The sequence below is a fragment of the Nematolebias whitei genome, chromosome 9 (genome assembly GCF_014905685.2).
Source record: "Nematolebias whitei isolate Nwh7 chromosome 9, NemWhi1, whole genome shotgun sequence".
Taxonomy (NCBI): Eukaryota; Metazoa; Chordata; class Actinopteri; order Cyprinodontiformes; family Rivulidae; genus Nematolebias; species Nematolebias whitei.
Window position 1 is genome coordinate 28,208,046 of NC_056506.1, and position 26,424 is coordinate 28,234,469.

The 26,424-nt window shown below is 41.7% G+C and overlaps 2 protein-coding genes across 2 annotated transcripts in view; both read left to right on the forward strand.

Annotated features, from left to right (window-relative positions):
• The window catches only part of LOC119414199 (DBIRD complex subunit ZNF326), a 59,683-nt gene that overhangs the window by 14,073 nt on the left and 19,186 nt on the right, over positions 1-26,424 (forward strand). The window lies entirely within an intron of this gene.
• On the forward strand, positions 16,434-19,114 carry lrrc8da (leucine rich repeat containing 8 VRAC subunit Da). Its single transcript, XM_037682175.1, has one exon. It carries the CDS (start codon positions 16,434-16,436, stop codon positions 18,984-18,986), a length of 2,553 nt encoding a protein of 850 aa, XP_037538103.1. The 3' UTR covers positions 18,987-19,114.

A 26,424-nucleotide genomic window follows, 5' to 3' on the forward strand; every position in this document is an offset into this window, starting at 1 on the left:
TTGAGAAGCACTAACACAAGAACACAAGTTCTTTGTTTTAAAAAACTTCTCTATGTGAAGTCCACTCTGACTGTTAGCAACAAATCTCATGAACCACTGGCAAAAATAATTAAATTTTAGGCATAATCAGGGGTACAGCCTATGTGCTCGTCATTAGTGTTGGATCGACTGAGGTGGTGTTATACCCCCGCACAGTTGTGGGCACAATGAATGTTGTCAATGTTGTTGGTCTCCCTTCAGAGATTGCTGAGGATTCAGCTTTGTTTAGACCTTGGAATTGATAATATTAGTTTTGAACTTTGAATCGGCCATTGTCGGGTCGATGATCCAAGAAGGGGGTGTAGACTGCAGCATTATAGAAATATACCTGGCTAGAGAAACATCATATCCTGTTAAATAAGTGGGTGGAGTATAAAAGGAGGCGGTAATGCTTGTTCTGGCACTTGTTTTCCTCTTCATGCTCCCACTACGTGGCTCATAACCTGTGTGGGGTTTGGTTGTAGCTGAGCAGCAGATCGTGTTATGCGTGCTGTTCTGGACTTTGTGGGGTGAAGGCCAAGCTTGCTGCTTTCCTCCTTCTCCCATGTGTGTGAGTCTGCATGTGTGTGTTAGCTGGTCCTTTGCTGAAGTTGGGACCACTGCTGTTTTGTCTCTACGGAAGATCACTGCTGTTTTATCACCACTGAGGTTACAACTGTTTGTTTCTATGGAAGATTACCATTGCTCTGTCTCTACGGAAGACTACTGCTGTTTGGGTTCTCCAGATTATTACACTTAATTGTCTCCAGACGCCTGTGGCTGCTTCACTGGACTTCTCCACAACTAACTGTTTGGGACATGGTCCCTGAGCACTCATGTCAGCCGCGTGGGTAATAATTAGCCACACACCTGGGTCTGGACTATCTAACCATCCATTATCTTCTGCTTATTCCGAAGTCGGGCCGCGGGGGCAGCAGCTTGAGCAGGGCGGTCCAGACATCTCTTTCCACAGCCACCTCTTTCAGCCCTTCTGGGAGGATTCCAATGCGTTCCCAGGCCAACCGAGAGTCATAGTCTCTCCAGCATGTCCTGGGTCTTTCCCAGGTTCTCCTCCCAGTTGGACATGCCCAAAACACCTCTCTAGGGAGGCGCCCAGGAGGCATCCTTACCAGTTGCCCGAACCACCTCAACTGGCTCCTCTCGACGTGGAGGAGTAGCGATTCTACTCCAAGTCTCTCCCGGATAACTGAACTTCTCACCCTATCTCTAAGAGAGTCCAGCTACCATGCGGAGAAAAATAATTTCAACTGCCTGTATCCGCAATCTCAATCTTTCGGTCACTACCCAGAGCTCATGACCGTAGGTGAGGGTAGGAATGTAGACTGACCGGCAAACAGAGAGCTTTGCCTTACAGCTCAGCACTCTCTTTACCACAACAGACCGGTACAGAGGCCACAGTACTGCAGATGCTGCCCAATTTGTCTGTCAATCTCATGCTCGTTTCTTCCCTCACTCGTGAACAACACCCCAAGATACTTGAACTCCTCCACTTGAGGTAGAACCTCACCCTCAACCTGAAGAGAGCAATCCACCCTTTTCTGACTGAGGACCATGGCCTCAGATTTGGAGGTACTGATTCTCATCTCAGCTGCTTCACACTCGGCTGCGAACCGCTCCAGTGAGCGCTGAAGATCACGGCACAATGACGCCAACAGGACCATATCATCTGCAAAGAGCAGAGATGGAATCCTGAGACCGCCAAACCGGAAACCCTCCGCCAGCTGGCTGCACCAAGAAATTCTGTCTATAAAAGTTATGAACAGAATCGGTGACAATGGGCGGGCAGCCCTGGTGGAGTCCAACTCCCACCCTGAACGGGCATGACATTCTGCCGGCAATACGAACCAAACTCTCGCACCGCTTGTATAGGGACTGAACAGCATGTAACAACGGGCCTCCAATCCCATACGCACAGAGGACCCCCCACAGTGTACCACGAGGAACATGGTCAAATGCCTTCTCCAAGTCCACAAAACACATGTAGACTGGATGTGCAAACTCCCATGACACCTCAATGACCCTAGTGAGAGTAAAGAACGGATCCAGTGTTCCACGGTCAGGACAGAATCCACATTGTTCCTCCTGGATCTGAGATTCGACCAACGATCGGACTCGCTTCTCTAGTACCCCTGAATAAACCTTACCAGGAAGGCTAAAGAGACTGATACCCCTATATTTGGAGCACACCCTCTGGTCACTTCCTGTTAAATAAGTGGGTGGAGTATAAAAGGAGGTGGCAATGCTTGTTCTGGAACTTGGTTTCCTTTTCACACTCCCACTATGTGGCTCACAACCTGTGTGGAGTTTCGTTGTGGCTGAGCAGCAGATTGTGTTATGCATGCTGTTCTGGTCTTCGTGGGGTGAAGGCCAAGCTTGCTGCTTTCCTCCTCCCGTGTGTGTGAGTCTGCATGTGTGTGTCAGCAGGTCCTTTGCTGAAGTTGGGACCACTGCTGTTTAATCTCTACGGAAGATCACTGCTGTTCTACTTTGTATAGGCTTCGCCCTTTAAAAGCTATCGCTGGTGGGTTTTATCCTGTCACGCAACGCATCCCACTGAAAAGTTTTGTCCACGCCCACCTGTTGTGTGGGCCCCACCCGGTCTGTATAAATTACGTTAAGAGCGGGTAATCGGCTCCCATTTTTCAGCAAGCTAATAGCACTGTCAGAAGAACAAAGAAGGGTAGTTGTCCAGCTTGACCCGCACAACCTTTGTTAAGGCTGCGTGGGGTCCCGCTACACCAACCTCCTGCCATCCCGGTGAGTTCTCCTCCCTGAGGAGAAGCAGACGAGCAGCCTTGTTTCAAGGTAAGCGCCGAGGAATATTTCTCAATGGCGGGTCGCTACACGCTGGACGACTCCATTGACCCTTTTTTCCTTTTATCGCCGATTCTCGGAGCGAATCGGATGGTTCCTCCGGGACAGACGATGTCAGCAGCAGCCCCCGCTGCTCACTCCCTCCTGGAGAGCATAGTATTGGAACGAGGGGGGCTGAGCAGATACTCACCCCCCCCCCGAGCCTTTTTTGCATCGGCGACCACACCGCTCCTAGCCGTCAGTGCCCTTCTCTTGGAGCTGCCCGGCATAATCCAGGAGGCGGCTGCCATGAAGGGACTTTTTTCCGTCCCTCTCCCCACCCCCCGCCCAGATCGGATGATCTAGCGGGAAGGTTTTTTGGCCCCACCCCGGCTCGCCGTCCTGATCCCATCTGGCCTCATTTCCCAGCAGTGACGTCCTACTGGAACGACGCTGCAACCGGACCTGGTAGACTGAGAGCATAAACGCGTGCCTGCTTCCAGAATGTTAGGCGGAGTGGCAGCGGGCGTGCGCTCTAGACAGATAGATGAACTGTTTTTATCAGCGGGGGATTCATGCTGCAATTACAACCCAAACCCCCGTTTGGAGGAGTTTTAGAGACGGTTCTGTCATCACCAGACCAGATCTCATTCCTACACACAGAAGTTCAGGAACTTCTGGTAAAATATGTAATTTCCAGGGTTCCCAATGGAGAGGAAAACACAGGGTTATTCCCTCGTGCCTCGTACGTTCTCAAAGTGTGTGGAGACGGCTTTGCAACCGTTACACAGAGCAGGGATGAGAATTTTGTTTTACCTAGACGATTTGTTGCTGCTGACTCGTTCCAGACAGGAAGCAGCAGCGCGGACCCAGGTGCTAACGTCACACCTGTTAAATCTGCGCTTCATCATAAATTGGGAGAAAAGCTCGATTCTCCCGGCCCAGACGATCGTTTATCTGGGAGTGAAGCTAAACTCGATCACCATGAGGGCTCGTTTATCACAGACGAGAATCAAAACTCTAAAAGACTAGCTCTGCCATGTAGGCCTGGCAGTGTAGTAACAGCCATTTCCGTCATGAAGCTGTTAGGAATGATGTCGTCAGCTCACACAGTGGTTCCGCTGGGCTTACTCCACATGCGACGCCTCCAGAGATGTTTTGCTCGTCTGCGCGTGGATCCGGTAAAGCAGAAGAGACGGATGATCGCTGTACCTCCGTCCGTGAGAACAGACCTCCGACACTGGGGAAACCCCCTGGTTCTGTCGGAGGGAGTCCCCGTCAGCAGAACTACATCACACGTGTCAGTCTTCACAGACGCGTCACTGTCAGGTTGGGGGGGAACATGCCTATCCCGAGCTGTAGGGGCACTGTGGCCACCTCACATAACAGCTCATATAAACGTTCTGGAATGTCGCATGGGTTTGAATGTGATTCAACACTTTGATCCTGTGCTGCGGAATCAACATGTATTGATTCACACAGACAACAAGGTGACTGCTGCATTCATAAACCAGCAGGGGTGTGTGCGCTTAGCCCAAATGTTACACATTGCGAGACGGTTGCTATATTGGGCACACCAAAATCTGCTCTCCATCAGAGCAGTGTACATCCCCGGTGTTCTGAACAAAGGGGCAGATGTGATGTCCAGGGGCGGTCCGCGTCACGGGGACTGGACCCCCCATCCAGAGCTGATGGCTCAGACGTGGCAGAAATTTAGCAAAGCGGCTGTGGACCTGTTTGCAACACGAGAGAACGCTCAGTGTCAACTATGGTTCTCACTGAGCCTGCAAGACAAACCGCCGCTAGGGGTGGACGCGTTTGCTCACAGCCCGTGGCCCAAAATGCTTCTTTACGCGTCCCACCCACTCCCTCTGATATCGCGGTTTTCTAAACAGAGTTCAGGAGGAAGGATTGACAGCTCTCCTGGTGGCTCCCGAGCATGTGAACGCCCTGTGATTCCCAATGCTACGACGCCTGTTATCGGGGCGCCCGTGGAAACTGCCGTGGAGGGAGGATGCTCTCCTCCAGGTGGGAGGAGTGATCAGGAGTTACCCAGAAATAAATAGGCTAGCACCTTTGGGTCTGGCCGCTGAGCGGAGCTGCTTAGAGACGATGGGTCTCTCTCAAGATGTAGTGTGTACAATCCAGGATTCACGTGCTGCATGTACCACAGCACTGTACACATCAAAGTGGACAACTTTTCAGTGCTGGTGTACAGAGAAAGGTGTAGAGGCCACCTCATGTCCACTAGGTGGCGTGCTGTCCTTTCTGCAGCAGCTGATGGACTGAAATCTGGCATTCAGCATGATTAAAACGTATGCTGCAGCCATCTCTTCCTGTCACGAAGGTTTCGGGGACAGAACAGCTTTTAATCATCCGCTGATGAAGCATTTTTTAAAAGGTGTACAGAGACGCAGGCCTGTTTCATGCCCACTGGCTCCACAGTGGGATTTAACGCCAGTCCTGCGAGCCCTGATCAAAGCTCCATTTGAGCCACTGAATCAGGTTCCAATTAAATTATTGTCTCTTAAAACAGCCCTGCTGCTGGCTTTAACATCCGCTAAGAGGGTGAGTGATTTATCCGCCCTCTCTGTCGCTCCGTCATGTCTCAGAATTCAGGCTGACGGCAACTCAGCTGATCTGAGACCTAACCCAGTGTTTATGCCTTAAAACATCACAAGCTCTTTTAAATCAAGAGCGATATCGTTGGAGGTTTTTTTCCCTCCCCCCCACAAATCAGAAGAAGAAGCATCTTTCCATCTTCTCTGTCCTGTGCGTGCGTTGACGTGCTACATAGCATGCACGGCCGCCATGCGTCAGACTCAACATTTGTTTGTGCATTATAGAGACTCATCTGCAGGTTGCTCGTTATCCACCCAGCGCCTGTCACACTGGCTGTGTGAGGCCATTTCTGAAGCCTACAGAGCATCAGATTTAGAGCCTCCTGATAACCTCAGGGCGCACTCGACCAGGGGTATTGCATCTTCGACTGCTTTGCATAATGCTATGTCAATGCAGGATATTTGCACTGCGACCGCGTGGTCAACACCCTGCTCATTTATTTGCTTTTATTTACGTGATGTGTCGACTCATTCCATGATGCATTCTGTCCTTAGTGCCTTAACAGAATGAACATTGTTGTTTCATGGAATCTCATTTAAACTCACATCTGACTGCATGCATTTACAGTGTGAGATGTCGTTATCAGTCACAAGTTGTGACTGTTGTTCTTGTTCTATTGTCACTAATCAGTTCATGACTATTGTTACCAATCAGTTCATTTTATTAATAATCAATTCACTTGTTATTATTAATCTGTTCTTATTGATCATCCGTGGATCTGCTTGGTTCACAGCCTTTTTCAGCCTCTTCCTTTTCCCCGTTGAAAACTTTTCTGGGGCGTTCATGCACTCAGAACGCATAACTACGCAGCATGCGTCTGTGCATGGTACGCGTAATTACGCGACGCGCAATTACGCACATGGAGAGCTGAGTGACAAGACATTTTTTGGGCAAGCTGGCACTTCATATGGTGTTTGAATGGACCAAGTGAGACAAGGACTACATCTGCTTCGCCCTTAACCCACCAGCGACAGCTCTTAAAGGGTGAAGCCTATACGAAATAGAACGTTGGTTACGTACTGTAACCCCAGATTCTATGAGTATAGGCGTAGCCCTTTAAGTGTCGGGCCTCACTGGCTCCTAAATGGCTGAAGAAAAAGCTATTTGGGAGCCGATTACCCGCTCTTAATGTAATTTATATGGACCGGTGAGGCCCACACAGCAGGTGGGCGTGGACTAAACTTTTCAGTGCGATGCGTTGCATGACAGGATAAAACCCATCAGCGATAGCTCTTAAAGGGCTACGCTTATACTCAGAATCTGGGGTTACAGTACGTAACCAACGTTTTGTCTCCACTGGGGTTACAACTGTTTGTCTCAATGGAAGATTACTATTACTCTGTCTCTACGGAGGACTACTGCTGTTTGGGTTCTCCAGATTATTACACTTGTCTTCAGACGCCTGTGGCTGCTTCACTGGACTTCTCCACAACTAGCTGTTTGGGGCGCGGTCCCTGAACCCTCATGTCAGTGGTGTGGGTAATAATTAGCTACACACCTGGGTCTGGACTATAACTTTTAAAATGAGTATTTGATTTATTAAAGTATTTAAAATGTATTTTAAAAGTATTTATAAAAATGGAAATTAATAAATTGTTTTCTAAATTTGCAAGCCTGTCTCAGATGTCCCAAGTATTTTTAAGATCTACGAACTGGTGTGCCTCATAAATAGTATAATATTAATGAGAACCACTCGGTACTACCACAATAATAAAAGGTGTTTATTTACAGCTGTTGAATTTTTGGAGCCAAACCAATTCAAGATGGCTGCCAAAGCCAACTGAGCTTTAAAAAAATGGCAGCAGTGCAGTCAAATGTACAAAGTTTAGTTTGGTGTGGTAGTGGCTGAGTCACTCACAACACGGACTCTCAGTGTGGCATCCTGTGATATTGAGTGTGAGGTTATTTTCAAGATTGGTCTTTGAACCAAAAGGCTAAATAATTGTTTGTTTCCAAGATAAAATAGTTTTAATTTGAAATAGTTTTGTATGAATGAGTGATGTGCATTAAGAAATGCATTCCTCCAGGAATGTAGGGCCTTTAATATTAGTGTTCTGACTACAAGTCTGGAGTGAGTGAGATGTTTGAATATGAGCAGAAAGTCAAAGATCATTTAAAAACACACTCAAGGATGTGTTGTCTTTGTCTGAGGTCCACATAAAGCCAGCTCTAAGAGGAATGTGACACTGAGCAAACATGAAGCCCTGTTGGAGGAACAGAAAAGTGTTACCACAGGTGATATAAGCCTGCATGAAACATGTCTTACAACACAAAACTGACTTAAGAGGCACATTTTCTTTCTTTCTTCCTCTTTTCCCCTCCTCTCTGTTGTCTGTGCAGGCTGAGCCACTGGCAGCAGCCCTGGACCGGTTCAAACCTGTTTGGGTTGAAACCCTCCGCCCAGGAACCATACAGACAGAGCTGGAAGTTATTTATGACCTCAACTTCACTCATAGGAAGACAAAACGGCACAATAAATGGATAAAATCAATAAAAGAGAAAAACTAATCAGTTGTTTTAGCAAAATGGTTCATTACCTGCTGAAAAGGCTGACAAATTGCGAGTTTTTACTTTTTGTTGTTGTTGGGTCGTCCTAATTCGTTGGTCTGTTTTGCATCTCATTTGTTTCACTTATTAAAATAACAAAGTTAAACTGAACAAATGTACTTTCTACTGAGCACAATTCTGAATAACTAGTTCTCATTTCACAATACATTTTTTGCTTGCTTCAGCAAAATTAAGAGAGAATTTCAAATGCTTTTTTTTTTGGCATTGAGAAAATACCTGACTCAAGCTGGAAAATGCAATAAATAAATCACTCATTCACATGTAAACTAACCAGTTAAACTTTTAACCCATCATTCTACAAATTTTACATAATTTAAATTATATAACATGAAAACTGACACTTTATGGTTGCAAAATCTGCACATAATTTCAAATATTGTCCCTATTTGTGTTGTAATTATACTGGTAAATATCCACAATAAGTTTAATATTAAAATACTGGGCTTTGTTGTAACTGAAACTGTGTGTGTATGATCACTTTGGTCGTAGCTCGTCAGATGACCTCGAATGTCCCACTTTTCCTGGTGTAACATGAACGCAGCACCAGATAAGCTCGCTGGCGGCTTCTTCAGGAAGTCGCTGTGATGTCACTGACCAATCAGAAGCGCCCAAAACACCCTAACCGATCTGCGTCGGTCTCTTCTTAGAAATACATAGTTCGGGTTGGGGGGGTTCTTCTGCGCTTACTTCGCACACACGCGGCCCGGGAAAGTCCGCTGCGTGAGGCGGGCTCAGGTATCAAGGTACCCGGTCAGCAGGCGGAGGTTCACCGGGGCTTTGCTTCACCGAGCTGCGCCATAACTGCTGCTTTCACCGCAGCCCAGAAATTAAAGACGCACCTGAGGAGCGCTGAAAAGTGGCTAAAGAAGCGAGAACTGTACTGAGATAAAAACCACACGAGCAGTGAGTATGCTTTCTTCCTCTAAATCTGTAAAAATATAAACAAATAACTGGTGTCTAAACAGGAATAAGTTTTATTGTAACCAAACACTAAGGGTGAATATGTTTGCAGAAAATTGTATTAAATGTGTGCCAAGAAGTCATTTGACCCAGTAAAGTGACACTTGCTGAAAGTGTTTCATCAGCCGTGAAAAGTTTCATTTCCTCACGTGCTAAAACATGTCCTTTAAGCACATATGTCCTAATGTGTGGAAGTCCTGTCATACAATCAGACAAGTAGTCAACATAAACCACCTTAACCCAGGGCAGAAGCCATGTAGTTTGTTTGATTGAACTTGACCTGCTGTGGTTTATTTTAGGAGTCTGCTGTTTTTACGACTGAGAGTCGTTTTACCACCTCTTCTGTTAAATATAATTAGTAGAAAGCCACCTAAACCTCACACTTGGCAGAAAATCAAACAATCCCCAGAAGGAATGCATATCTCCCATCGCCTTTTATGCCACAGTTAAACTGTGATATTTGTCAAATTTTTAAAAATAAGGATCACACTCATCTAATGTGTTGTGGATGACTCTTAGCTACTACCACACCAAATTTTAGCTCATTATGTGTGAAATTTAAAGAGATTTTGCCATTTGTGTGTATTTAAGGGTCATGGCTGTGGCAGCCATCTTTAATTGGGTTGACTCAAAAGCATTAAAGTCATATTAGCTGTCAAAATATGAGATTTTTCAATTATTTTGTTTTGAAGTTTTTGTTTGAGTATAACATTTATGTTATAGTTAACCACATCATTCACTACCAAAAGGCTGCATAATTTGTAATGAAATCAGCAGTCGTATTTTGTTGCCAACATAGAGTTGTTTGTTTACATTCAAACACTGAGGAGGACATTTTAGACAGTCTTGGCACACAACGGATATTGAGTGGGTAAAATAATCCAGAATGTAAACTGTGTCAGAGGGAGGTTAATGAAACTCATCGCTGAATATAGTTGTAAATAAAGGCAAGGGATATTTACAGTCTTATAACCCTTTTTTTTTTTTACCAAAACCCTGATATAGAGTTTCATTAACAAAGCAATCATTTGATGATGTCAAAATTGTGTTTGAAGCATAAAAACTCAAATGAAAAGACTGAAAAATAATGCATTTTAACAGCTGGTATGATCTAATCAGTATGAGGATATCTAACGATTATTTCTAGAACGAGTGAATAAAGTCCATCCAGTGGTTTATTACTGGTAGATATTTTACTAAAAGACAAATAGTTAATGGCAAAAATTTAAACAAGATTTATCAGAATCGCGTGGCAATCAACACATTAACATGCATGTTGTATGTTGTATGTACAGTGGTGCTGGAAAGTTTGTGAACCCTTTCTAATTTTATATATTTCTGCATCGACATGACCTAAAACATCATCGGATTTTCACACAAGTCCTAAAAGTAGAAGAGAACCCAGTTAAACAAATGAGGAAAATGATCCAATATTACATATTGAGAGTGGTAAAAGTATGTGAACCTTTGTTTTCAGTATCTGGTAAGACATCCCCCCCACCCCCACCCCCGTGCAGCAATAACTGCAACTGAACGTTTCTGGTAACTGTTTTATCAGTCCTGAACACCGGCTCGGAGGAATTTTAGTCCGTTCCTCTGTACAGAACAGCTTCAACTCTGGATGTTGGTGGTTTCCTCACATTAACTGCTGATTCAGGTCCTTCCACAACATCTGGATTGGATTAAGGTCAGAACTTTAACTTGGCCATTCCAAAACATGAACTTTATTCTTCTTGAACCATTCTTTGGTAGAACCACTTGTGTGCTTAAAGTCATTGTCTTGATGCATTATCTGATATAATTCAGAATTCATTCTTCCATCAATTATGATGAGCCGTCCTGGCTCAGTTGCAGCGAAACAGGCCCAAACCATGATACTACCACCACCCTGATTCACAGATGGGATAAGGTTCTTCTGCAGGAATGCAGAGTTTTCCTTTCTCCAAACATAACTCTTTTCATTTAAACCAAAAAGTTCTATTTTGGTCTCATCTGTCCACAAAACATTCTTCCGACAGTCTTCTGGCTTGTCCATGTGATCTTTAACAAACTGCAGACGAGCAGCAGTGATCTTTGTGGAGAGCAGTGGCTTTCTCCTGGCAGCCCTGCCATGCGCACTGTTCTTGTTCAGTTCTGCTGATGGTGGACTCATGAACATTACTCAATGTGAGAGAGGCCTTCAGTTGCTTAGAAAAGTGGTTCCCAACTCTGGTCCTTGAGGTAGGTCTGTCACGATAACGAATTTTGCTGGGCTATTAATTGTCTCAGAAATTATTGCGATAAACGATAATATTTTTTGAAATTTGACAATAATTAGTAATTGTCAAATTTATGAAGAGTTTAATTTGTTTTGAGTGCAGTACCGTTTTTTGACCACTGGATGGCAGTATGACAGTTTGAGCCGAAGGATGGATAGTGAGGGAGCGAGCAGTCTCTCTATAAGAAAAATGGGAGAGAGGCCTTTTGAGATTACATGGACTGTCTCTCTTCGTTTCTCAAAATGGTGGAGGCTTGGTGTGGTTTGAGCTCTTTAGCATAGCATTTTTCACACAAAGCTTTTAATAATAAAAAAAAAACAGTAAACAAGTTCTCAGCTTCTTTTTGCAGAGAAAAACAACTTTTTAGATGAAGGCACAGGTTTCAACGGTGAATTTTGGAGCATCGACAAGACAGAGGTTTTTTTCCCCGACGTCGGCCTGTTAGCTTAGCTCGTAGCTTAGCTTCTCAGCTTAGCTGCTTTTAACGATCCAAAAACGTGAGTTTGGACGTTAAAATGGATTTTAAAGAGAAAAGAGAAAGCGAGGGGTCAGTGAAGAGCACCGGAGTTGAGCGTTTTATCATCTAGTGTCTTCAGTAGAAAGAGACATGAAGAAACGATAAAGCTGATAAATGAAAATGAGGTTGATAATTTTAATTTATCATGCAATCAATTGATTTGTTTATCACGACAGGCCTACCTTGAGGAACACCATCCTACATGTAGTTTCCCTGCTGTGACACACCTGATTTGAATAGCTGAGTGATTAAATTAACAGGTTTCTACAGGACTTGAAGTAATTAAATCACTGAATCAGGTGTGTTGGAGCAGTGAAATAACTAAAACATGTAGGATGGTGTTCCTCAAGGACCAGTGCTGGGAACCATTGGCTTAGAAGTTACCCTGGGGTCCTTTGTGACCTTGAGTACTATTCCACTCCTTGATCTTGGAGTGATCTTTGTTGGTCCACTACTCCTGGGGAGGGTAACAATGGTCTTGAATTTCCTCCATTTCTACACAATCTGTCTGGTTGTGGACTGGTGGAGTCTAAACTCTTTAGAGATGGTTTTGTAACTTTTCCAGCCTGATGAGAATCAACAACTCTTTTTCAGAGCTCCTCAAAAATCTCCTTTGTTCCTGTCATAATCCACTTCCACAAACATGTTGTGAAGATCAGACTTTGATAGATCCTGTTCTTTGAATCAAACAGGGTGTCCACTCACACCTGATCATCATCCATTGATTACCTGACTCTAATTTCACCTTCAAGGAAACGCATTGTTCTCTTTTGAAATCTGTTTTGGAATACTTTTTGTATGTTTGTCTTACTACTGCTTTTACTAGCCTTTTGCAACTTTTAGCTTCTACCTAGCTTTTTGCCACTTTTCACATGCAGCAAAGCTATAGCAAATTTTTAGCTACCCTTTTATTGTCTGTTCTTTTTTTTAAATAGAGGTTTCTCCTTTAAGCTTCTAACCACTGTTTTGCTAATTTTACTTGTTTTAAAAATATATATTTTTAGTTTTTGGTTAGCATTTTGCTTGTTATTTTTTTAGTGGCTTTTATTTAGCATTTTGCTACATTTGGTGTTTTGTTTCTTTTTCCATTTTGTTGGTGTTTTGGCCTTTTAGGTCGTTTTCACACCAGATAGTCCGGTAGACTCGGTTCGGTTCGGGACCAATATTCATGACATTTTGTTTACATTTGAGCTGGTGCGTTTGCATTCACACTGCACTGTGCAGTCGAGTCAACCTGTTGAACCAACCTGTTCCCCCGCTCGCCTTTGGGGGCGCTGCACCAAGAACTACTGAAAGAAATTACACAAAAACCTCTGAAGACACGTCTTCTTCTTCTTCTTCTTCTGTAAATAAAAATAAAATGAAGTGGCATCAAGTTTTAGCAGTTTTAGGAGTTATATTTTGTCATTTTTCAAAAATGGACTTAGCATGAGCAGAAGAAGAGACAGAAGACCATGGAGAATATTGTTTTTCACACAAGGCAGCTGACGGCTCCAAATAAAGTCAGAGAAATGCGTGTTTGTTTACCCTGCGGAGTGGGTCCGGTCTGTTTACATTCACACTGCACTCGAACCGCGCTGGAGTTCGCTTCTACCGGACCGAGACCTAGGTTTTAGCCCGGGCCAGAGTTCGCCTTTTTGTTCCGTGACAGAGTTCGATGGCGCGTTCACACCTCCCTAAACGAACCGGACTATCTAGGAAAACGAGCTAGAGTTCGATTAAAGCGGACTAAACAGGGCTAGTGTGAATGCACCCTTAGCTAGTGTTCTCCTACTTTTAAGCTTTAACAGCACCATTTCAGCTTTTTCAGCTAAGATCTTTTTCACAGAAAATGAGTTTCTGTAGTTTCAATGTGGATTAAATGGACTGAAGTGCTCCTCCAGATTACACAGACCCACACATTCAGCTTTGCTTAACTAATCCTATTTTCGTGTCCTCAGGTGGTTGAAGTCAGGTCTTGAACACATCAGATGTTTCATGCTGTCATAGCAGAAAGATCCTGTGCGAGCAATTATGATGACTCCTAATCTATTCAGGGTTGTGGTCATGAGTCAGCATGCATCATCCTTGATACTGCGAAAGGGGAAACAATATTTTTGTTTAAAATGTGCTTAGTAACTTTTTAGTAGTTTGTGGTTTACATTATGAGTTACACGCATCCAGCTGTTGCCCAAACAGATGAGAATTAGCGCTTTTCTTTTTCATTTAGTTTTGTAAAAACGCATTATGAATGATGATGGCTGAACATCAGCTGAAGAAGCTAAAACTTGAGTTGTCAAAAAAAAAGAGCAAAACAATTGCTAAATGTAGCAAAAAGCTTTCTAAAAATCAGCTAAATGTGGTTCTGATTAGTTTTGTATCAGTTTATTTTTAAACTAGACTAAATTAAAGACATATTTGTGTTTTATAAGACTGATTGGCTGTGGCGGACATCTTGAATTGGGTTGAGCAGAATCATCTGTACATCCAATCATTACGTTCTGAAATTTTCCATTTTGTAGTAAAAAGTATCTCACGAACCACTCGTCGGAGTTGACTCCAAATGGCAAAAGTTTACTAACAGACCCCGTGTGATCAGTTAGATTTTGAGATACAAGTTGGGGATGACTCTTAGCTACTACCTCGCCAAGTTTTGACTCAAAATCTATAAACATGACTGAGTTTGAGGCATTTTTGATGTTGTCTAAGGTCACTTAGCTGTGATGACCAACCTGGAACGAGTTAACTCCAAAAGTTAAACAATTGTAGACAATTTCTGGGAGTTTTGTTAAAATCCATCCGCTGGTTTGTGGATATTTTGCTAATACGACAGACAAATGAATGCAGACAGACTTGGGCAAAACAAAGCGTGCTTTGTTTCGTCAGCTGGTTAAAAATGTATTGCAAAATAGTGTTCACCATATTTTTGGCCTGCAGTGGAATGAGCTGAAGAAGGTCGTTTGCCTCAGAGAATAGTCATGGGGAATATCAAAAGGCATTTTACCTGAACTGCTGCAGGTCCTGGGTTTGTTCTAGTCAGCAGGATAAGCTGAGACAAGTGGGAATCGAACCATGCATAATGTGCCATAATAACTAAAACTATCCACTGGAATGTACTCCTAGAAAACACATGGCTAAAGTTTGGATGAGTTCCAGGGCAAAATAGATTGGTGATTACATCAGAGGATCTTTATTTGTCTAAAAACAGAATCGTGATGTATCAGGATTCAGCACAATGCCGTGCTACTGATGGAATATGAAGCAAGACTGAAAGAAACGACCTGCAACAGAAAATGTAGATTCAGTGTCACACTCTGATGAAGATGTGTACCTTGCTCGCTCTTTATTTCCAGCAGTGCCCCTTGTTACACATTTACAATTTGTTTAGCTGTAGTTAATCAAGACTCTCCAGTTTATGGTAGAAAGTATATATAAATCAGGTCTCTCTTGTAAATGAGTCCTCGAGGCTCAATGGGATCTACCCGTCTAAATAAAGGTTGAATGAATGAATGAATATTATAGCTCTATTTTTGACCTCTCCATTAAAAATGAGCCAAAAGTCTTTATTTTTTTATTTTTAAGAAACTCATTGCTGGAGGCAAAACCGCCTCCATCTGTGTTTGGTTGTAGAATCAGCATAAAATGTCATGAACCAGTGGACGGACTGTAAATAAACTTTCAGAAAGTAATGGATGCACGTGTACAACTGATTAATTTGGAGTTGGCTCAGTTCAAGATGGCCGCCACTAGTAACATTAGCCAACAGAAATGGTTGTCATTCCATTTTTTCTTACATATAATGCTAAAATTAGCAGCTTTTAGTTGTCCTCAACACGCAACACGACAGATTTAGCAAGTTCTTACATCAGACTGTGCATTAGGTCATTTTGGTGGTTCAGCTGGTAGAGCTGTTGCCTCTCAGAAGGTCGCCGGATCAAATCCTGGCTTGGGAACCTTTCTAGGTGGAGTTTGCATGTTCTCTCCGTGTATGCGTGAGTTTTCTCCAGGTGCTCCGGTTTCCTCCCACAGACCAAAAACATGCATGTTAGACTGACTGGTAACTCTAAATTGTCCCTAGGTGTGAGTGAGAGAGTGAATGGTTGTTTGTCTCGCTTGTGTCTCTGTGATGGACTGAAATGATGATCTTAATTACCGTATCTGATAATCTTTGGTTTATGACACACACACTTATAAATATATAGTGTATACTACTATATACAGTTGTCCCTCGCTATATCGTGGTTCACTTCTTCTTCACTGTATCGCGTTTTTTTTAAACCCGTTTTTTATATTGTGTGTATTGTACATTCATCTCATTGTCATCATCTTCATCACCATAGTGTTAAAGAGCATATAAAGTGTTTATAAGAGATTGGGAAATGTTTCTAGGAGTGTGGGAAGGGTTTATAAAGTCTATAGAGATAGTAAAATAAATATAACGTTGCTGCTTCGCAGATTTTCACCTTCCGCGGGGGTCTCTTGAATGTAACCCCCGCGATATGCGAGTGATCCCTGTGTACTAAAGTTGATAATAAGGGAAGCAGTCACACTGATTTATTACCAGTAGCCACCAAACTTCTTTGAAAATCCTAATAAATTAATAATTATAAATAGTTATTATTTCACTTTTTATATAACAAGTAAAGATAATGGTGTAACTACTAATAAAATCCTCTTTTTTTGTTGTTGTTGCAGAGATGTTTACTCTCACTGAGGTTGCATCCTTGAATGACATCCAGCCGACTTACCGCATCCTAAAGCCATGGTGGGACGTCTTCATGGACTACCTGGGCTTGGTGATGCTCATGCTGGCCATATTTGCGATGACCATGCAGGTCACCAAGGACCAGGTAGCTTGCCTTCCGTGTATGGATGACTCGGATGAGATTTCAGCGGCTAAATCTACTTTTTTCGCTGAGCAGAATGCAGAGAAGGCAACTACTTCAGCTCGTGCCACTGCAGCCACAGTAGTAACTCCTACCCCACCAGTGAATAAGGACTTCCCCAGTGAAGCTGTTCAGGAGCTTAGCGCCACACAGCAGACTGCTCTGGCCGCAGAGAAATATGCCAATCAACCCAAACCAAGAGGTGTTCAAACCAATCTGGACTTTCAGCAATATGTCTTTATCAACCAAATATGTTACCATGTTGCTTTGCCATGGTATTCCAAGTACTTTCCGTACCTCACACTCATCCACACCATTGTTCTCATGGTCAGTAGCAATTTCTGGTTTAAATACCCCAAAACTAGTTCAAAGATAGAGCACTTTGTTTCTATCCTGGGTAGGTGCTTTGAGTCTCCTTGGACCACAAAAGCTTTGTCTGAAACCGCTTGTGAAGACTCCGAGGAGAACAAACAAAGGTTTACCAGCACCTCTTCAACCCCAAAACAGGTGTCTATAGAGGGGAAGGATAAAGGCACAGATGATGACCCATCTACACCCATGCTTGGGGTCAAGTTTTCTGCAGACAAGCCCATTGCAGAAGCACCGAGCAGCATGACAATCCTGGATAAAAAGGACGGGGAGCAGGCCAAAGCTCTGTTTGAGAAAGTGAGGAAATTCCGAGCTCATGTGGAGGACAGTGATTTAATTTACAAGCTCTATGTAGCACAAACTTCTGTCAAAACCGTCAAGTTTATTTTTATCTTGTTCTACACGTCAACCTTTTTGGCTGAAATAAAGTTTAGGCACATCTGTGAGCCCGACATAACCCAACTGACAGGCTACGAAAAGTATTTTTGTACGCACAACATGGCTTTTATGCTAAAGAAGCTGCTCATCACCTATGTGGCTTTGATTCTGATCTATGGGATGACAGGTCTGTACTCTCTGTTCTGGGTGTTTCGAAGGCCCCTGAAAGAGTATTCTTTTGAGAAGGTCAGGGAAGAGAGCAGCTTTAGTGACATTCCTGATGTTAAAAATGATTTTGCGTTCCTTTTACACATGGTTGACCAGTACGATCAGCTTTACTCCAAGCGCTTTGGCGTCTTCTTGTCTGAGGTCAGTGAGAATAAGCTGAGAGAAATCAGCCTAAATCACGAATGGACCTTTGAAAAATTAAGGCAACTTGTCACCCATAATGCACAAGACCAGCAGGAGCTGCACCTCTTCATGCTGTCTGGTCTCCCAAACGCAGTGTTTGACCTCACAGACTTGGAAGTGCTGAAACTTGAGCTAATTCCCGAAGTCAGGTTTTCAGCAAAGGTCTCCCAAATGACAAGCTTGCAAGAGCTTCATCTGTGTCACTGTCCAGCCAAAGTGGAGCAGACTGGCTTTTCTTTCCTTCGCGATCATCTCCGCTGCCTTCATGTCAAGTTTACAGATGTTGCAGAGATCCCGCCTTGGGTCTATCTGCTGCGCAGCCTGAGGGAGCTCAACCTAACCGGGGGCTTGAACTCAGAAAACAACAAAATGATTGGTCTGGAATCAATGCGAGATTTGAGACATTTAAAGACCTTATGTCTGAAAAGCAACTTAACAAAAATACCCACGAACATCACGGATCTTTCACCACATCTGATCCGGTTAGTGGTGCACAATGATGGGACAAAACTGCTGGTACTAAACAGTCTGAAAAAAATGACGAGCCTAATCGAATTGGAGCTGCTCAGCTGTGAACTAGAAAGGATCCCTCATGCTATTTTCAGCTTGATCAACCTACAGGAGCTTGACTTGAAGTCAAACAACATCAGAACAATAGAGGAGATCATCAGCTTCCAGCACGTCAAGAGGCTGACGTGCCTTAAGCTGTGGCACAACAAAATCATCACAATCCCTTCGTCCATCGGCCAGATCAAGTCTCTGGAGGCCCTCCACTTGTCTCACAACAAGCTGGAGTCTTTGCCCACAGCCTTGTTCCATCTTCCTAAACTGAGACACCTGGATGTGAGCCATAACTCCATCACAGTGCTTCCACCGGATGTGGGTCTCGTTCACAACCTCCAGCACCTTGCTATCAACTCCAACAAGCTGGAAGCGCTGCCGAAGCCTCTCTTCAGGTGCGTCAAGCTGAAGGTGCTCTGTCTGGGGCACAACGCGCTCACCACACTGCCAGACGCCGTCGGTCAGCTGGTCCAACTCGCTCATCTGGAGCTCAAAGGAAACTGTCTGGACCGACTGCCTGCTCATTTAGGGAACTGCCGGCTTCTGCACAAAAGCGGCCTTATTGTGGAGGACCATCTTTTTGACACGCTGCCTGTGGAAGTTAAAGAGAGCATCAGTCAAGAAACCGAGAAAAGTGGCTTATAGATCAAATGGCAGTACTTGAATGAAACTTTGTATTGTCCACAAAAACAATGCATTTCTTTGATTTGCTGTGTCGTCGTGGTTGTTCATTTTTGAACTTGGCTTTAGATTTTTTTTTTGTTGTGAATGTAATGGGGTTGGATGATTGGACAAAAACACCAACCATCAGCCACTGAAGTCCATCAACAGTTTTCTTAAGGACAATATATTTCACTTTCTTTTAGGTTAATTATCCTTTTTTTAAGAGTTTTGACCAGTAAATGTACATTTCATATCCAAACGTGGTCACGCTGTAATACACCTTGATTGTGTGTAGTCCACCTCCACCAAGCAAAACCTTTCCTTCAGATCCTGTCTGAAGACACAGACAGCAGGCTCAGCTGTCTGACATCAGTTTTACTGCTTAGCAAAGATTTTCATTGTTTAGGCTGTTTGTTAAAATTAACAATTTCATTAAATAATTATCTAGAGATTGACAATGTAAGCAAAAACATTTTGAATTCAATTAAAAATGTTAATTCAATTAATTGATTTTTCTCAGGTATTTGACCCCCCCCCCCCATCTATTTTAGTCCTTTTCCCTCGTCTGACCCTTCTTCTAGCAGCCACCACTTCAAAACAAGACTAACTTGCATTAATTAATTAATATCTCAAGAAGTGTCAGCACAACTTGGCATGCCACTACCAAGGGAGAATAATAGAAAAGAAAGGAACTGTCACATTATTCTTTAAATTCACTTCTTTCAACTTGACTACAAATGTATATATATTCAATCAATTCAACTTTATTGTCCATAACATTCAGTGAAATGGAGATTTGTACAGTCTAGTCTCCCTGAGCCTCGGGGACTCATTTACAAGAGAGACGTGTGCATTATGTGGGGAAGTTAACCACATGTACAGACCCTTTCCAAAAAATTAGAATATCATGGAAAAGTTGTTTAACTTCCATAATTCCATTCAGCAAGTTAATCTTTTAATAGATGATAGATTCAGGGCCCACAATTTAAATGATTTCAAGTATTTATTTGTTTATTTTTACATAATTTGGGCTTCCATCTCATGAAACCCACGAAAACCGGATTTCAAAAAATTTGAATACTGTGAAGACATCAGTCCACACTTCTCAGTTTTTGCAGAAAAATAAAAAATTGGGATCACAACAAATCAATCAAAATATGATACTTTCAAAACAATATGTCAATCTTCAACACTTGGTTGTGAATCCCTTTGTCTTAATCACTGCCTCGATGCGACGTGGCATTGAGTCAATCAACCTGTGGCATTGACTGGGAGTTATGGAAGCCCAGATTTCCTTGATGCTGTCAGCTCTTCTTTGTTGTTGGTCTGGTGCTCCTCATTTTCCTCTTGAGAATACCTCATAGATTCTCAATGGGGTTTAGGTCTGGTGAGTTGGCTGGCCAGTCAAGCACTGTGGCATGGGCACCAGGTTTTGGTGCTTCTGGTGGCATGGGCAGGGGCCAGGTCCTGCTGGAAGATGAAACCTGCATCTCCATACAGATCCTCAGCAGAAGGAATCATGAAGTCCTCTAAAACATTCTGGTAGACTGTTGTGGTGACCTTGGATTTAAGAAAGCAGAGTTTACCAACACCTGCACCGGACATTGCACCCCAAATCATGACTGACTGTGAATATTTCACACTGGACCACTAGCAGTATGGTTCTGTTCCTCACCCTTCTTCCTCCAAACCCTTGGACCTTGATTTTCAAATGAAAGGTACAACTTTACTTTCATCAGAAAAGAGGACCAAGGAACCCGACTGTTGTAGTCCATCTCCCAGATGCGTCTGAATGTGGTGGTTTTTGAAGTTGTGGCTCCCGCCTCATTCCACTCTTTCTGGATCTCTGACAGATTCTGGAATCTTCTCTGTTTGATAATTCTCTGAAGCCCACGGTCATCTCTTTTGCTGGTGCATCTTCTCCTGTCACATTTTGCCCTTCCACTAGACTTTCCATTGATATGCTTGGACACAGCACTCTGTGAACAGCCAGCCTCCTTAGCTATGAACGTTTGTGGCTTACCCATCCTGTGGAGGGTATCAATGATGGTCTTCTGGACAGTTATGTCTGCAGTCTTCCCCATATTGAACCAAACTGAAGCAATTTAATGACACCATGGGGAAACCTGTGCAGGTGCTTTGAGTTTAGTAGATGATTCGTGTGTCACACTCCGTTTAAAACATTCATGCCCTGCAACATTGGGGCTGATTTCTCTACAGTATTCTAATTTTTTGAAATCCTGTTTTTGTGGATTTCATGAGCTGGAAGCTTAAATTATGTAAAAATAAACAAATACTTCAAGTTGTTTAAATTGTGGGCCCTGAATCTACCATCTATTAAAGATTAACTTTTTGAGTGGAATTATGGAAGTTAAACAACTTTTTCACGATATTCTAATTTTTTGGAAAGGGCCTGCATGCTGTCGGCACCATTAAGCTGTCTGTAAATGGTCACATTAGTCAGTGGCACATATCTGATACGTCTTTGGACAAATATTTTGAGTAATTTCATGGTTTAAAACAAAGTGATCCCAAACCACAAACCAATGGCTATATACTTTTTGGACAAAAATATTTGAATAATACTGATGCAAGAACTAGGGATACACGATATTGGATTTTTGGTTGATATCTGATATGCCCATATGTTAAAACTTATTTGGTCAATAACCAATACCCTTACCGATATATATATTTTTTTCTTCCACCTACTTACAGAGACTACATAGATGTCTCTGCTGTGGAATTAAAATACATTATTCTGCCTGGTCTTTGTCAGTTTGGCCTGCTACCATATGGAGATGCCAAAGAGGGGACTGAAAATGATGTAACACTTTAACTTGGATTATGTTTAATGTCAAATTTATTCATGACATTTATTCTCTCTAACACAGTGACAACACTCGAACTGTGCACATTTGTAAATTTTCACAAATCTAAACATGTTCACAAGCGACAAGTGAAAAGTGCATAAGTAATAGCGCATTAATAGATATACTTGACAGTTTCTTAAATTAAAAATTAACTTTAAACTGAAGTCTTTTTTTATCAGTTAATTTTTTTGATGAAATGTCTGATATTTAACTTTATCGCTAATATCGGCCAATATCGTTCAGATAATATTGTGCATCCCTAGCAAGAGCCCTTATAAAAAGTAATGCTTAGGTGCAAAAATATTCCTGGTCATCAGATTGAGTGGCCCGTGAAACATTTTTAATGTATCACCCAACTTTTTCCTAATTCTGCTTTTTCTCCCCAGCTTTTAATATTTAAAAGGAAAAAAAAAAGAGTAGCTTTTTATGTTATATTCTGTAAACCAAGGTTTGTGTCACACAGTGTAGAGATTTATTTGTACATTTTTAAGTGCTCAGGTATAATTGTAACTGAGAGGAACAGTCATTTGCCTTAACTGCTGCTGTTTTGTACAGTGAGGGATTTCACAAAAGACCAAATATGAAACGATGCTTTACCTTGTCTGTTTATTTTATACAGCCATCTTTCTTAGAACAATTTCTAAATGTTACAGAAGCAAATAAACTGCAACACTACTTCATTAGTAGTTTTTACCTCCTGCTTAAATCGTGCATCCTGTGCATATTTTCCTCATGCATAGTGCCGCGTCGAACAGATTTCATTAAGACAGAACTCCAGTGGAGACTGAGCATCAGACATGAACCTTTATTATATTGTAAAGATTGTACAGAAGGTCTATACCATTCAGTTTTGTTTTCAAATTGAGAATGTATTCTGTTTTTCTGGATGAAACCAATGAGATCTGAACAAAGGGACATTTTTTCAACACTTGCTTTAAAATGCGTGTGCCTGAAGATGAGTTAATCTGATTGTCTAACTGATTCTTGCCTTCATTCTCTCACTGTATCTCTGGCTTCAAGAGTTTTCAGAGGGCACGTGGTGATTGCGTGTTCAAAGTTCACAACCTTATTGAGCAATAAAACAAGATGATTGTCAAATTATAATTGAGCTCTCAAGTGTGGAAGGAGAACTTCTGCAACGTGGAGTTTTTTATTATGATTGTAATTGATTTTAAGTGTAGAAATGTTTTGTACAACCTCATTTCTGAAAACGTAAAATGTAAATAAGAGTGAAATGCAGTCATTTGCTAATTGATAATATTTAATACACAATGAAACAATAAATGTTGAGAATATATTTAACATAAGGTCATTTTGAACTTTACGACAGAAACACCTCTTTAAAGTTGTTTCAGTGTGAGGGGAATATATTATTTATTGATCTGTTTCCTGATGCTGTCAATCTAATTTTACCTTATTAATAACCTTTAAAGGTCGCTGTGAATGATATTAAAATGATGTTTAATATTATAATGCTTTATCACAGTTTGTGGAATGATGGTGCCAGCCCACTGATGAGTTTCTGTAAACTAACTTTTTCATTTCAGGAAGTCAGAACGGTTCAGAAGTTCAGACAGGACAAGATGTGAATATCTGTACTTGTACGGGCTCTCTGGATGTGGCTGTTCTCCTGAGCTTTGTGTTATTAAATTTGATGAAGACCGCATCAGTTTGTGAATCATTTGTGTTATTTTTTTCTATGACCTCAGTCTGTAAACATGTGGGAACTGAGGAGAGCAGCTTCTGGAGGTTTTGGAGAAGAATGTTCAATTCTTTTACACATTTATATTCTATAGATGTTCAACAGTCCTGGCTCTTCTGGATGGGAGCATTTGTTGTTAAACATGTATGGACTTGTTTGCATTTATTGTATCTTTACAGGTGCGTATGCTGCCCATGCTATTTGCGCTAATGCACGCCCATACCATGAGAGAAGCAGGCTTTTGAACCGTGCTGATAACATGCTGGATAGTCCATCTTCTCTTTTTAGTATAGAGGACAAAAACATGGTGTTTGTGGTTTCCTAAAATAACTTCACATTTTGATTAATCTGTCCACAGAACAGATTTCCACTTTCCCTCGGTCCATTTTAAACGAGCTTTGGTCCAGAGAAACATTTGATTAGTGTTCACGCATGGCTTCTTATTTGCATGATAGAGCTTGAACCAGCTGTGTGTTTACTGACGTGTTACCTTGTTCTTGAGCCCGTGCAGTGATGTCCAGAACAAAATCAGAACGGTTTTTATTGCAGTGGCCCCTGAGGGCCAGAAGATCACGACCATCCAGTATTTACTTTCAACCTCTTCCTTGGTGCTTGGAGATGTCTCCAGATCCTTAAACTCTTTATATTATGAACTGTAGATGATGAGATATTTGAAGTCTTCTTAAATTTCTTTGGAAGAACTTTCTTCTGAAAATGTTCCACTATTTTAAAAAAAGTTTTACTCAGACTGGTGAACCTCTGTCCATCTTTTTACTTCTGGGAAATTCAGCCTTTCTAAAATGCTGTTTTTATAGCCAGCCCTCTTGTTGACCTGTTGACAATGAAACTAGTTCTCCAGCTCTTTCTGCTCAGTGTAATTTACATTTTCATCATATCTCCTGTCAAGCTTTTCTTAGGATGTCGCTGCTGTCAAATTATAAACTACCCTATTTTTTTCTAAAGAAAATTGTACTTTTTTTGTTTCAACATTTGATGTGTTCACAACGTTCCTTTGGTAATAGAATATGGGTTTGTGAGCTTCACAAATAATTGCATTCTCTTTTTTTTTTTATATTGTACACAGTATTACAACTTGCTCCAAATGAAGGTACATTAAAAACAGTTTGAGATGCTTTTTCATCCCGTGCTCTACTGAAAGCACATGAGCACAAATGTTATGCCTTTAGATACGTTTTATAAAAATCTTTCTTGACGTTAACAACTTTAATCAAATCATGAAAGAAATATAATACTCAACGTTTTTGATCAGTTACTACACAAGTGGCAATAAACCCGATTATGTAACCTTTTTTTAATTTGAATGCTGATAGGTACATGTATACGCATAGAATTAACTTGACTTTATTATTCCCAATTAAACTAATTAGAGAAAGAAACAAGTTGGAGCTTTAGTAGTAACATGGTTTTAGTCTTGGCCATTACAACATTATAACTCTTGAGCAGAGATGTTCAGCAGTGGTTTGCTCCAACTCTCATTGCAATAAGAGATAGTCCTTTAAGTTTTTTGTTTTCTGTCCGCACTGCAGACGTTTCTAAGTACGAGCAAAGTCTCTTCGTCAGTGTTGCTCAGAGACCGCTGATGGAAAATGTTCAGTGGCCCCAGCAGCTCCCAAGAAATACGTTGACCTATTATGTTCTACTTCAGAGGCTTCACAAGTTAAACCTATTAACATCAGCTTGCTGACATAAGTTTTTGTCCCTTTTGGCGTATTTCCATAAGGATAACTCCCACTTATTTCATGCGAAAACTGGATTGTATTTTATAAGGATGATCGCCTGCTGATGAGCAACAGTGAAAGATTGAGTCCAGTTTAAAAATGATAACGTTTCTTTGTTTGCATTGACTCTGGGTTTCTTAGAAATAGTGTCACAGCATATTTGTTCTTGAGATATTGTAGCCTGGGCTTAAGGAAATCAGCGCATAATGTTTTCTTTGAGTGTATATACACGCACTCAGCAACACTAAACTTTTCCTAGATCATCCTGTCTGCCATATTCTCTCCACAGATGATGATCTAATAAAATAAGTAACATTTAGATTGGCTTTCTTCTATGTTTGTCTGTTGTCTGGCCTTTTTACTTTTTCTTGCCTTAAACCTGGAGTTTAAATTGATTTTCCATTAAATTATATAAGTGAGCATGTTCTTGACAAGGTAAGGTAAATGAGGATAAAATATATTATGAACAATTCTAAAAATATATAAACCTGAAAAGGGTTGTGTGTAACTAAATACAGCGCAAAAAGTGAGAAAATGTGTGTACTTTTATTTGTTGTACCAGTATTTAGTGGGGAAAATGACCATAAGATTGGAAAGTTTATTTATTCCTCCTTAAATGAGCCACATTTGTCATGAAAATGATTTGGTTTGAGTTAAACAGTAGAGCTGAGTTTGTGGGTTGCCCTCATAAAAAAAGTCTGCCAAATCTTCTGTCTGCGCCAAACATCTTATTCTGCTGATGACACTTGGTTTGGCGTCATTTACTGGATAATTCATTCATTCAACCTTTATTTCTACAGGTTAGTCTCATTGAGTCACAAGGACTCCTTTACAAAAGAGACCTGTTTTAAACAAAGAACATAAATGAGGTACACACAACAAAAAGCATATGAAAGCATATAAAATGAAAAGTATAACAAAATAAAAAAAAACAGCTACATTGTAAAGTGATGTAAAATACTAAAAACAGGAACATGTCTGCGTTGGTTTTTGCAATGAACTTAGCAGTTGTTTAAACTTAAACAGTCACAACCCCCACGTTCTTTTCAACACCATCAACACCATTCTAAAAGTGTCTCAGTCTTCAGGTATACAGTCTGCCACCA

What these genes read in the sequence shown, in the direction of transcription:
- lrrc8da (XM_037682175.1), top strand. Translation starts at nt 16,434, where the DNA reads ATGTTTACTCTCACTGAGGTTGCATCCTTGAATGACATCCAGCCGACT.